Source organism: Saimiri boliviensis, chromosome 6 (genome assembly GCF_048565385.1).
Source record: "Saimiri boliviensis isolate mSaiBol1 chromosome 6, mSaiBol1.pri, whole genome shotgun sequence".
NCBI lineage: Eukaryota > Metazoa > Chordata > Mammalia > Primates > Cebidae > Saimiri > Saimiri boliviensis.
Window position 1 is genome coordinate 132534562 of NC_133454.1, and position 12763 is coordinate 132547324.

At 64.9% G+C, this 12763-nt stretch overlaps 1 protein-coding gene across 14 annotated transcripts in view; it reads right to left on the bottom strand.

Moving 5' to 3' along the window:
* Positions 1 to 12763, bottom strand: part of BRSK2 (BR serine/threonine kinase 2) — a 62051-nt gene that overhangs the window by 18867 nt on the left and 30421 nt on the right. For 13 of the 14 annotated variants that reach the window (XR_005579798.2, XR_005579800.2, XR_012518236.1 and 10 more), the window contains exons 2-5: positions 5836 to 5930; positions 3920 to 4005; positions 1460 to 1600; positions 68 to 184 (exon numbers count right to left, since the gene is read on the bottom strand). Coding sequence is in view for 10 of the 14 variants with exons in the window: in XM_039470712.2 (XP_039326646.1) it covers positions 68 to 184; positions 1460 to 1600; positions 3920 to 4005; positions 5836 to 5930 (439 nt within the window). In the remaining 4 variants the exon portion in view is untranslated. Of the gene's footprint in view, positions 1 to 67; positions 185 to 1459; positions 1601 to 3915; positions 4006 to 5835; positions 5931 to 12763 lie in introns of those variants that run through there. The other variant, XM_074401879.1, reaches the window with a different exon arrangement.

Here is a 12763-nt window from a genome sequence, read left to right on the forward strand (position 1 = left end):
AGCCTGTCGGCTCCTCCTCTTCCCCCACCCAGCCCATGCAGGGCCAGCAGGCAGGAGAGCCACACACCCGCAGCTGGTCTCCAACAGGCTGTCGCCAACCTGCAGGGACGCCATGCCGAAGTCTGCGATCCGGATGTTGTTCTTCTCGTCCAGCAGGAGGTTTTCGGGTTTCAGATCCCTGTGGCTGGGGAGGAGGGTAGTGAGGCTGAACAGGGCCAGCCTGCGCCTGGAGCGCCTCCCGGCCCTGGAGACCCCCGCCCAGGGCGCAGTGCCTCTCCAAATGCCAATCACACCGAGGGGCCAGTGGCAGCCCAGCCTGGCGACATCACAGGCAGCCAATCAGAAGTCGCCCACCTGGTCCATTTGGCTCTTGCCTGTGGTCAGGCATCCCTGTGCCATGCCCTCCTGTCCCCGGGGAAGGCTCCTTCCTGCCCCTCCTGCTCCCTAGCACATTTTCTCTGGCCTAGGGCAACTTATGGCCCCCAGGCACGAAGGGATGCATGAAGGGCCCCCACAGCCCTTGGGTGGGCACCAAGCAGAAACCTTCCCGACACACTGCCCACTCCAGGGGAAGGGGAGGTGCTGGGCGTTGCTGCTCCTGGGGCTGAAGGGGAGCACCCAGTGTGCTGTGGTGCACGTCAGGGGTATCTCCTGGGGGGGTATGGTGTGCTTGAGGGGCAGGTCCCGGGGGGCATTCTGCCTGTGAGGGGGAGCTCCTGCAGCAGTGGGGGGACGGTGCACATGAGGGGGCGCTCCTGCAGTGGGGGGGGACAGTGCACATGAGGGGGCGCTCCTGCAGCAGTGGGGGGACGGTGCACATGAGGGGGAGCTCCTGCAGTGGGGGGGACGGTGCACATGAGGGGGAGCTCCTACAGCAATGGGGGGACGGTGCACATGAGGGGGCACTCCTGCAGCAGTGGGGGGGACGGTGCACATGAGGGGGAGCTCCTACAGCAATGGGGGGACGGTGCACATGAGGGGGTGCTCCTGCAGTGGGGGGGGGACGGTGCACATGAGGGGGCACTCCTGCAGCAGTGGGGGGGACGGTGCACATGAGGGGGAGCTCCTACAGCAATGGGGGGACGGTGCACATGAGCGGGCACTCCTGCAGCAGTGGGGGGGACGGTGCACATGAGGGGGAGCTCCTACAGCAATGGGGGGACGGTGCACATGAGCGGGCACTCCTGCAGCAGTGGGGGGGACGGTGCACATGAGGGGGTGCTCCTGCAGCAGTGGGGGGGACGGTGCACATGAAGGGGAGCTCCTGGTGGGGATGGTGTATGTGAGGGATAGCTCCTGGGGGGTGCATTTGAGGGGTAGCTCCTGGGGGGGGCGCCTGGGATGGATGGGGTACCTTGGAATAGCACATGGTGGGGTGTAGTCCTTCGGGCCATGGGGCATCTAGGGTGGCACGCTGGTGTTGGTCTCTGGGGAGCAGGGCAGCAGGGCGGGGACTCACCATATGGAGTGGCTGTGGCAGAAGTCCAGCGCTGAGATGATCTGCCGGAAGAACTTCCGGGCCTCCTTGGGGGTAAGCCTCCCCTTCTTCACCAGGTAGTCGAAGAGCTCCCCACCCGACACATGTTCTAGCACCAAGTATCTGCAGCAGACGAGCCCCCAGTGTGCCCAGCTGCGGTGCCAGCCGACGCCCCCTTGTCCCAGGGCCTCCCACAGCCACCTCCTGACCCAGCCTCCCTGCAGGCTGCCCCCATTCTCCTGCGGGCTGGGGAGGCAGCTCAGAGGACCTGACTGCAGGGCAGACCTCAGACCATCTGGGTTCCTTGGGATGGGCCTCAAATGAGTCTGCAGGGACCCTGGGGTGGGGTGAGGAGGGAGGGTGGGTGAAGGGATGGGTCTGGGGCACAGCCGCCAGGGAGGGTTTGGGACCCACACGCTAAGTGTGGTGGGTGCCAGGGCAGGGTGCAGCATGGGGTGGCCTTGGGCTCTGCCCTGCCTGCTCTGCTATTTCCGGGTCTGCGAGACGAGGCCCTCACACTCCATCATCCCCTGCACCTCAGTGGCACGGACACCCAGTGGGAGACTGCGCAGTCACAACCAGGGGCCCAGGGACCCCCTGGGCTGCTGTGGGCGGGAACAGGAGGTGTGAGGGCTTCGGGGAGGGGTGAGGAGATGGCATGGCCCTCCCTTTCCTGCCCTGGTGGGCTCCTGGCCTCCCATGGGGTCTCAGCCGCATGGAGGGTCCTGAGGGGCTTGTTCCTGTTGGGCATCAGTGGGACACTGGATCAGGCTGCCTGGGGGCCGCTCCGTCCAGGCTGAACCAGTTCGGGGGAGGCCTGTGAAGGCAGTGGCCCCAGGTGTGGCCATGGTGATGTGGGACCAGGGAGTGGGCCGGGGGCCGCCCAGGACGAGAGAGTAGGGCCTGGACGCCCGCTCAGAGCAGTGGTGAGGACTGCAGTGACCAGCTGTCCCAGGAGCTGGTCTGGGCAGGAATCCAGGGCCCAGTGCAGGGATTGGAGCAGGGCTTGTGGTGGGGGCACGGGGTGGGCTGTGGGCAGGAGGGCAGCTGGACTGGAGGCTCAGCATAAGCCACATGGTGTGCAGAGGGGGTGGGACAGCACCCACGGTCAGACCTCGGGAGAAGCCCCTTGGGCGCAGCCATGCCCTCCTCACAGTCCCCTCGCCGGCATCAGAGTCCAGGGCAGCCCCGCCCCCCAGGCCTGTGGTGACAGTTTCTGTGATCCCACTCACGGGGGTGGGGGAAGGCAGCTCCCCGCACCCCACCCCTTGGTTTTCTCTCCCCCGAGACACACTGCAGCTGGCCACTTGCACGTGCTTCCTGTGGAGACCCAGGCCGGGCGAGAGCAGGAGTCGGAGCTGGTTCTGCCCAGACCCTCAGACAGCTGGACCTTCCACCCGTGCACCCCTCAGCTCAGCCCTCAGCCTGCCCACCCTCAGCCCTCTCACCCTCAGCCCGCCCACCCTCAGCCCGCCCACCCTCAGCCCTCTCATCCTCAGCCCGCCCACCCCTCAGCTCTGTCACCCCTCAGCCCACCTACCCTTAGCCCTCTCACCCTCAGCCCACCCACCCTCAGCCCTCTCACCCCTCAGCTCACCCCTCAGCCAACTCAGCCCTCACCCAAGGACAGCTCACCCCTCAGTCCAGCCCCACATGTCCCCTGCCCCCACAGTGCCTGATGCCCCAGAGATGCCTGGCCGGGACCACCTGGTAGTCAGGGCACTGCCCTGGGACCAGCGAGAGTCGGATGGGGCTCAAGGCCAGACAGCCCTCAGCAGCCGCCCCTGGCCGCTGGGAAGCCCCATCAGAGCCCACCAGGAGCCTGTCCTGTGAGTGACTGCTGCACCCACTCCAGAAGCTGGCTGAGGCTGGGTGTGGGGGACTGGGTTCATGCACAGGCACGCCTGGCACAGGGAGGGGATTTCTGCTGGCCTCGGCAGCTGTGGGGTGACAGGGTCAGCCACACTTGGCAGCCAGAGTCCAGCCAGGGCGCGAACCTGGAGGCTGTGTCTCGTGGGGGAGCCTCGGGAATGGGGGTGTGTCTCCGCGGGTTGCAGGAGCCCCGGGCAGAGGCCAGGAGGCTCGGTGTGGCCTTGTGGGGAGGGCCAGGTGCTCCCGCCCCTTGACCTGAAACCCTGGTCCCCCTCCAGAAGGCCCTGTTCCCCCTGCTGGCCTCAGGCTCACCAGCAAGCCCCCAACAGAGCAGGTGTCTGGTCCGGTCAAGAAGGACAAGGCCCATCGGGCTGACCGAGACCCTCCCCCGTCAGGTGTGGGTGCTGGCGGGGCCGGGGCTGACGGGGCGCAGTTGGCGCCCTGGCCTCCGGTCCCTGCACCCCGCAAGCTCCGGCCGCCCGCCAGTCTGCCTGTCTCCCTGAGCCGGCCCGCCCTGCAGTAACAGCCCCACCCCTGCCACCCCAGCTCTCCAGACCCAGCAATACCTACAAATATTTTTTGTTTTCATAAACGTCGTGCAGCTTGAGGACGTGGGGGTGCTCGATGAGCTTCAGGATCGCGATCTCTCGCTCCACCTGCGCAGGAGAGACCAGAGCCCGTCACGCTGGCAGGGCTGTGGCGCCCATCACTCCCCACAGACACCGCCTTTGCTGCTAGCTGTGGGGGTCACAGGGACATGGGCTGCTCAGCTGGGGCCTGGCTGGTGGAGAGGGCAGAGGGCCGTGGGGCCATGGTGGAGGACACCCAGGCCCCGTGCTGATGCCAGCCTGGGGACTGGGGGCCCCTGGAGCAGGAGGGCTCTTCCCCACTCTGCCAACGCAGGCAGCCTGGGCCTCAATGCTGCCCTCAGTGTGAGCCCAGGCTCAGGAATGGGGCCTGGGGCTGCCGGGGAGGAGGCCTCCTAGGCCCCCAGCCAGAGTTGGGTGGAGGCCCTTCCAGGCAGGCTGTGCCCGCTCTCCATCCTTCCTCACAGTGGAGGCCTCGCAGCGGGGGGCCGGACAGGCCTCTGTGGGCTCAGGACTGGCACGAGGTGGGGGTGGGTATCCTGTGCATGGGGTGTGGAGTGGGTGTGCCAGCTGTGGGCAGGGCACGTGTCCCCCATCCACAGGCTCCCAGCTGGCAATGTCCCAGGGAGGAGCAGAAGTGACCCCTGAGGGTACCTGACTCAGGACACCCAGTCCTGCTCCGAGGTGAGGGCAGGGGCTCCTCCCTCAGATGTGCCAGCCTGGTCAAGGCCACCTGGGGCCCTGCCCAGCACAGAGGAGTGGCCATGGCAGTGTGGGGACCAGCCAGGGCAAGAGCTGGGGCACCCAGCACTCGGGAGCCAGGGTAGACAGGGCTTTGGAGCTGGGGCCAGTCTTGCGATGGGGTCCCACTCTGGTGAGTTGGCCAGCCTGTCCCAAGCCCTTCCCTTCCAGGCAGGCATCTGTGCGTGGCACCTGCAGGTGTCAGGGCCGCCTCTCCTGTTCTGCATCTCCAGGCCCTCCTTCCTCCACTCAGAGCTCACAGGCACCTCCTAAATTCAGCATGGAGCTCTCCCCAGCCCCGCCCTGCACTGGGTTCCCTCCACCAGGTGCGGTCCTGGCCTGTCACTCCCAGGCCCTCAGTTTCCCCTCCATGACAGGGTCAGGGCCTGCCAGCCCCATCCAGGCAGCCCTTAGTGCTGCTGCCACCTCACCCAGGGGTCCCCTGGCCTGGCCTCCGAAGTGCAGTCTGATTAATTCCTCCACACCCCCAGCAGCTGAGGGGACTCCGAGTGTAAATAAGGGTCCCCAAGCATCAGCACCTCCCACAAGGCTCCACCCTCTGGGCTCCTTCCACCAGCCCAGGTCCCTCTCCCTCCTCAGCCCCAGCCCCAGCCCCAGCCCCAGCCCCAGCCCCAGCCCTGCCCTCGAAGGAGCCAATGCCGGAATAGCTGGGGCGGGAGGCTCCACTGGTCCCGGTGCTGGGCGGGCCCCACACTGGATGCCCAGGTCCCACCATGCGTGAGACTTGGAGAAGCTGGAAGCCACAGCTGCTGCCTCTACGCCCAGCGTCAGGCTTCCCTGCAGCCAGGGCAGTGCCCTCCCCAGAGAGGAGGGTCAGAGGCCAGGAGTTCTTCCCCGAGGGCGGCCTGCCTGGTCCCCACAATGGCCAGGCACCACCACACGGAGGCCAAGCCCCAGAGGAGGAGGAAGACGGGGCTCCCCTCTGTCAAGATGGGCCCTGCCCAGCAGGGAACAGGCTGCTCTGAGGCACGGGCCACCTCTCAGTTCCAACTGGGGACACCGAGGCCCTGCCACCAGAAGCCTGCAGGACCCCCGCACTCGGCTCCGCAGGTCCCCACAAGGCTGAGTCCTAGCCCCCTGTGCTACTCCCTGACCTAACCACAGCCGGCCCCGCCTTCCCCCCATGGCCCCGCTCACCTTCATCAGCACAGACTCGCTGAGCTTCTCACGGTTGACAATCTTGATGGCCACCTTCTGGCAGGTGACACAGTGAACCCCCAGCTTCACCAGGCCTGCGGGAGAGAAGCAGGGCTGTGTGGGTTGGAGGGCCTCCTCCCGAGCCCTGGTCAGCAGGGGCCCCACCCTCTTCAGGGCTGGACTGGGCCCCTGCCCGCCTGGGTTGCTGTCCAGGACAGCTCCATACTGGTGTCACGCTGCCCCACAAGGCTGTGTCTTCCCTCCATGCCGGCCCTTTGGGCTTCTCAGGTCTCCGTGGCCCCACTCGCTCTCTCTCCTGTCCCAGGGCACCTAGAGACCCTCTCTCTGACTTTAACCACCGTCAGCCGGGAGCCAGAGTGCCCTTGAGGCTCCTGCCTAGCCCAGGAAGCCCAACCCCCACACCCCCACCCTGAGGCCCCCCGCAACCCTCTGCTGAGACCACCCCCCCGCAGCCCTCTGCTGAGACCCCCCCGCAGCCCTCTGCTGAGACCTCCCCCCCGCAGCCCTCTGCTGAGGACACCCCAGCCCTCTGCTGAGACGACCCTCGCAGCCCTCTGCTGAGACCCCCCCGCAGCCCTCTGCTGAGACCCCACCAGCCCTCTGCTGAGACACCCCCCAGACCTCTGCTGAGACCCCCCCCAGACCTCTGCTGAGACCCCCCAGCCCTCTGCTAAGACCCCCCCAACCCTCTGCTGAGACCCCCCCAAAGCCCTCTGCTGAGACCCCCCCACAGTCCTCTGCTGAGACACCCCCCCAGACCTCTGCTGAGACCCCCCCAGCCCTCTGCCGAGATGCTGCTCTGCTCCCAAGCTGGTCCTGGGCTCACCCCAGGACAGCAGGATGGGCCCCAGGCCACTTCCCAGGCAGCACTGCCCCAGACCTCCACGGCCCCTGGGCCCTCTCCTTCCCAGACCCACCTAAAAGGCAGGCAGGGTGCTCTGGGACGTGCCTCGGTGGGCACAGGGTCCTGATCCCCCACCCCCTCAGCCCACCCTCCCTTTCTCCTCTTCCCTTTTTACAGCCAGTTACCTGCCCCCACCCAGGACAGCCCAGCCACACCCCTGAGCCCCCCCCACCCCGCCCCCAGGCCTGAACTGGGACCTTGACACTGGGGACACGCTCGGGCACCCACAACCCAGGCCGCCTCCCACCGCCTCCCACCAACGGTCCTAGGTGCACCCACCGGCCTACTCCGTGTTGGGTCATGTTGGAACCATGTGGGGCTCAGGTTACCACAGAGTACCCCTCTTCCTGGGAGCGCCCCGACACCCAGAGTCTGGCTGGCGTTCCCACTGGGCTTTGGGGACACCATCCTTCCGTGCACTGCCCTGTGTCATCGACTGCCCCGTGAGAGCCTGATACCACCTCTTCCTCTGTGGCTCCAGGTCTGGATGCACGAGCCCCGCCTCCTCCAGCACCAACCACCTGGGCTGCCCACCTGCTCTCCAGACGGGGTGTACCTCCCTCTTCCTGTCCCAGAGTTGGGGGGAAGGGCCAGGCAGCCTGGATCTGGGTGAGCCCAGGCCAGCCGGGGGACCCAGGATCTTGCCAGAAGACGTGGGCTTCCCCAGAGTCAGGGGGAGCTGCAGGCTGGGCGGAGCCAGAGGCTGGGCGAGGAGGAGAGCCCAGTGCCTGGGGTGGAGAGGCCTGGCAGGGCAGGGGTTGTCTCTCCCTGGCAGTCTTTGATCTGGCAAGAGGCCTGTGATTCACTCAGTCAGGGGAGCACTCAGGAGGGCACAGCACCTTTCATCCATAATTCAGGGCGGCTGGAGGCTCTTGCAGTGCACTCCTCCCAGGCACGAGGCTGGCCTGCACCCCAGGGCGGGAACCCCCCATACAGAAAGGAGCTGGAGCTCACCGTCCCGAACATGGCTGCAAGGCCAAGGCGTGGCCCCTGCCAGAAGCCTCTGGCCCCAAGGCCATCCAGCTCCTAAAACTTCCCAGGACCAAACCCTGGGAGGATGCAGCCAGAGGCCAGGACAGAAACTCCCAAAGAGAGGAAGGAATGACCCAGAAACGCCCAGCGTGAGGCACCCTCAGGAGTCCCTATGTCCTTTTGGGGCCAGGAGACCCCAAAGGAGGAAGGGCCCGCACTCGGCTCCAGGATGTAATGAGAGCCAGGGGGTGAAGCGGGAGGAGGCTGTGGTCAAACCCCCAAGGGCACGGGGATCACATTCCCAGGTGCGCAACGAGGCCTCTGGGTGGTCCTGGTGGCTGTGCCTTTTCAAAAACAATGGCCCCACACACGAGGCGAGTGAAGTCATCGGGGCATAGCCACCAAGGGCACTGGCAGCTGTTAGATGGTGAGACCTGATCAGACCACAGAAGACACTCACTGCTGAGCACAGAGGATGCTGGTTACAGAGCAGCAGGTCCCAGTGCAGGGGTGTGCACACTTCTATGCATGCGTGCACACCAGGGCACACTTGTGCACACACATGCCCATGTGCACATGCACCCACACACCAAGTATAGACACCCCATGTACATACGTGCACACACCCAGTGCACGCACCTGCATACACACATGCCTACACCCTGTGCACACACATCCCGTGCACACACCATGCACACACACAGGCCTACACCCTGTACACACACTTGTGTACACACAGACCTATACCCCGTGCACACACACCCATGCACACACGCACACCTACACTCTGTGCACACATACCCAGCGCACACACCTGTGTACACATGCCCACACCCTGTACACACACCCAATGCACACCCTTGTACACACATGCCCCGCACACACACGTGCACATACCCATGCACACACCCATGCCTACACCCTGTGCACACACCCGTGTACACACGCACACCTACACCCCATGCACACACCCGTGCACACACGCATGCCTACACCCCATGCACACAACCATGTACACATGCACACCTACACCCTATGCACACACTCGTGTACACACAGATACCTACACCTTGTGCACACACCCATGCACACATCCAGTAACACTGTGTGCACACAGTACACACTGCAGTGCACGTACACTTGCAATTGCACACATATACCCCAGTGTACATGCACACATGCCCATAGTGCACTCATACCCCTCATGCACACACACACCCTCATGCACACATGCAGGCACACTCCTAGCCTGTACAGACACATCCTTGAATGACGAGGCAAAAGGTGTGTGGAGAGCACCGTCCTGCTTCCAGAAAAGGAAAGAAAGGGGACTGAAAATGGAGGGGAGCCTGACAGCCACCTGGGCCAACTTCCCAGGAGCCGATATTGAAAGGGTGCTGCTGGCCCCACCACCAATCAGGAGCACCGGCCTTGCCCCAGGTGCTGTTCTGAGTGGGGCCCCTCTGCCAGCGTGTCGCAGACAAGGAAAGAGTGGTTCCATCTGCTGACAGCATATGTTGCTCAGAAGGGCCGGGAGGACAGGGGGCCATGTGGAATAGAGTGTTCCTGACAAGCCCCCACCTTCCCAGAGGAGGTTCTGGCGGGGATGGAGCCACTGGGGTTGGGCCTGGCGCACCCACAGAGCCTGCCCACTTCCTTGCATCTGGGGCCTGGGGGCTTCAGGTGGCGGGCGGCCTCTTGGATGGCAACAGAGGCACAGAGGAGCCACAGTCACCAGGAGCCTCCTGCCAGTGCTCAGACTCCTCAGGGCTCAGGTAAAGGCAGCCAGGACACAGCAGGCTGGGGCGCAGGAGAGCCATCCCCAACTGTGTCCTGGAGCTCTGGCCACTCCTGCATCCATCTTCTTTCACTTGCTGCCCCTATCCCCGGAAAGTCCTTTCCCCATCACTGTACCCTGAAGACTCTTATACATCCCTCAAAGCCCAGCATGAAGATGTCCCTCCTAAGTAAAGCTTCCCTGGGGCCCTAGGCAGCAATGCCACCATCTGCATCCTGGTCCCCCCAGCTTCGGGATTATGAGCAGAATGTTTGGGTTATGAGCCGTTTTGCCACTTCCTGGGTGCAGGGAGTGGAGAGTGTGCTGTGAGAGGTCCTCCTGACCGGGCCACAGCCTGAAGGGTGGGGGGCGGGAGGCTGCAGTGGGGAAGCCAGGGCCCGTCTTCGTCATCGACCCTGCAACGTGCTGCGGTTTATTTTCCAATTGAGATTCCATCTCTAATTACTGTCTTTACACACACACAGGCTCAGCGGTGAGAGGAAAAGCATGTAGTGCCACGGATCACTGCACAGGGCCCTGCGGGGGCGCAGCGGTGCGGAGCAGCGGGGGTCAGCAGCTCACATCAGGCCCCATTTCTGTGGGAGGGCATGCCGGCGGGTGCCCAAGGGTGCCAGGTCTCCCTGTGCCCACTACAAGGAAAGGCCCGAGCAACGTAGAGCCACAGGGTATCCCAGGGAAGACCCAGGTATGCCGGGAGGGTGCTGGGCCTCAGGGAGCTCGAGAGCCAGCCGGGAGAGTCAAAGGAAGCTCTGGGACCCTCCTGCAACTGGCGTCTGAGAGCAGACCCTGACCCAAGTCCCAGGTTGGCCAAGATGAGAGCGGCCTTCTGCCTGAGGCACTGGCGGGTGGCGGGGGAGGGTAGGTACACCCGGGAAGCTCAGTGTCCTCACTCTCCCCCACCCATGCCTCCTCCCTTCTCCACCATGCACACCAGTGCCATGGCCTGGAGGGCCACCTTGGGCCCCGTCGGGTGTCTGCTGCCTGTCCTCGCCCAGAAGTGGGGTGAGATCCAGCAGAAAGGATGGGGACAGCTCATCTACCCCAAGGCCAGTGGAGAGGATGCAGGCGGGAAAGGAGCTCAAGAGCCGCTGCCCAGGGGGTGGGCTGCTGTCCTTGGTGCTGAACGTGTCCCCTGCAGGTGAAGAGCCTGCCTCCAGCAGCCCCTGGGCCCAGGCGGCAAGGAGGAAATGCCCCAAGGGGTGGGGTCACTGGACAAGCCTGCCCTGCTCCCACCCCACGAAGGCGGCTTCCAGAGACCAGCACAGGCCACAACCTGCCCCGTCACTGTCGCCACCCCACGCAGAGGGGACCAAGTGGACCTCACCCTGAGACAGGGCCCCACACAGCCAGCTCCCCAGACGGCCACAGCCAGCGGTGCCCCATTTCCCGGACTGCCGAATCCCCATGGTGGGGCCGCAACTCATGGGGGACAGAGCAGGCCCCTCTTCTGGGGGACAGAACGGGGCAGCCTCCAGCTGGCTCTCCATGAGGAAGGGAAGCAGCACCACATGGCTCTGGAAAAACCGAAGCAATGCCAGATGCTGCAGAGCGGCCCCATCTCCGGGCCCGGCTGTCCACACAAGCCAAGGTGCAGGCCAGAGACAGCCGGGCAGCCAAACCCCAGCCAGGAGGAAACGGCTTCCCCAGCTCCCCAGGGCCCATGCCAGGCCGACTGAGGGCAAAGGGACAGCTGTGTCCCCAGCCCAGCTGCCTCTGCTCCTCATCCTTGCTCTCTCTCCCAGCCCAGGTAGCCCTGGGTGCCGCCTTCACCAGAGCCTCCTGAGGCCTTGAGCCACAACCACCCGCCGAATGGCTTGGACGGACGACCCCAGGGAGCAGAGACTCCAAGTGCTGCACCCACTGGGACCGACCCACCATGCAGAGCAGGACAATGAAGATGTTGGGCTTCTCAGGCCCAGGCCTCGGGGTGGCGCTCAGGACTCCCACGCCCAGACCTCCACGTGGCGCTCAGGACTCCCAAGCCCAGGCCTCCACGTGGCGCGCAGGACTCCCACACCCAGGCCTCCACGTGGCTCTCGGGACTCCCACGCCTAGGCCTCCACGTGGCTCTCGGGACTCCCATGCCCAGGCTTCCATGTGGCTCTCGGGACTCCCACGCCCAGGCCTCCATGTGGCTCTCGCGACTCCCACGCCCAGGCCGTGGGTGACACTCAGGACTCCCACGCCCAGGCCTCCATGTGGCACTCAGGACTCCCACGCTCAGGCCACGGGGTGACACTCAGGACTCCCACGCCCAGGCCTCCACATGGAGCTCAGAACTCCCACGCTCAGGCCATAGGGTGATACAGCACTCGGAACTCCCACACCCAGGCCTCCACATGGCACTCAGGACTCCCATGCTCAGGCGGCAGGGTGACACTCAGGACTCCCACGCCCAGGCCTCCAAATGGAGCTCAGGACTCCCATACTCAGGTCACGGGGTGACATGGCACTCAGAACTCCCACGCCCAGGCCTCCACGTGGCTCTCGGGACTCCCACACCCAGGCCTCCACGTGGCTCTCGGGACTCCCACACCCAGGCCTCCATGTGGCTCTCAGGACTCCCACGCCCAGGCTGCGGGGTGACACTCAGGACTCCCACGCTCAGGCCACGGGGTGACACTCAGGACTCCCACACCCAGGCTTCCACATCGAGCTCAGGACTCCCATGCTCAGGCTGCGGGGTGACATGGCACTCGGAATTCCCACACCCAGGCCTCCACGTGGCTCTCAGGAATCTCACGCCCAGGACTCCACATGGCACTCAAGACTCCCACGCCCAGGCCTCCACGTGACACTCGGGAATCCCACACGCAGGCCTCCATGTGGCTCTCGGGACTCCCACGCCCAGGCTGCGGGGTGACACTCAGGACTCCCACGCTCAGGCCACGGGGTGACACTCAGGACTCCCACACCCAGGCTTCCACTTGGAGCTCAGGACTCCTACGCTCAGGCTGCGGGGTGACATGGCACTCGGAATTCCCACGCCCAGGCCTCCACGTGACACTCGGGACTCCCATGCTCAGGCCTGAGTCCCCCACCTGGCAGGAACAGCCTAAGTAGGAATCACATGGCCTCAGTGGCAGGGCCTGGTGCCAATCCCACCAACCACACAGCCTCTGACAATGACCCCCGAGTCTTCACCCATGGAGGTGGCAAGAACACCTCTCCCACCAGCCCCTGGGTCCACAGGTGTTGTGTGTGAGCCCCCGAAAGGGGAAGGACAAAGTCCT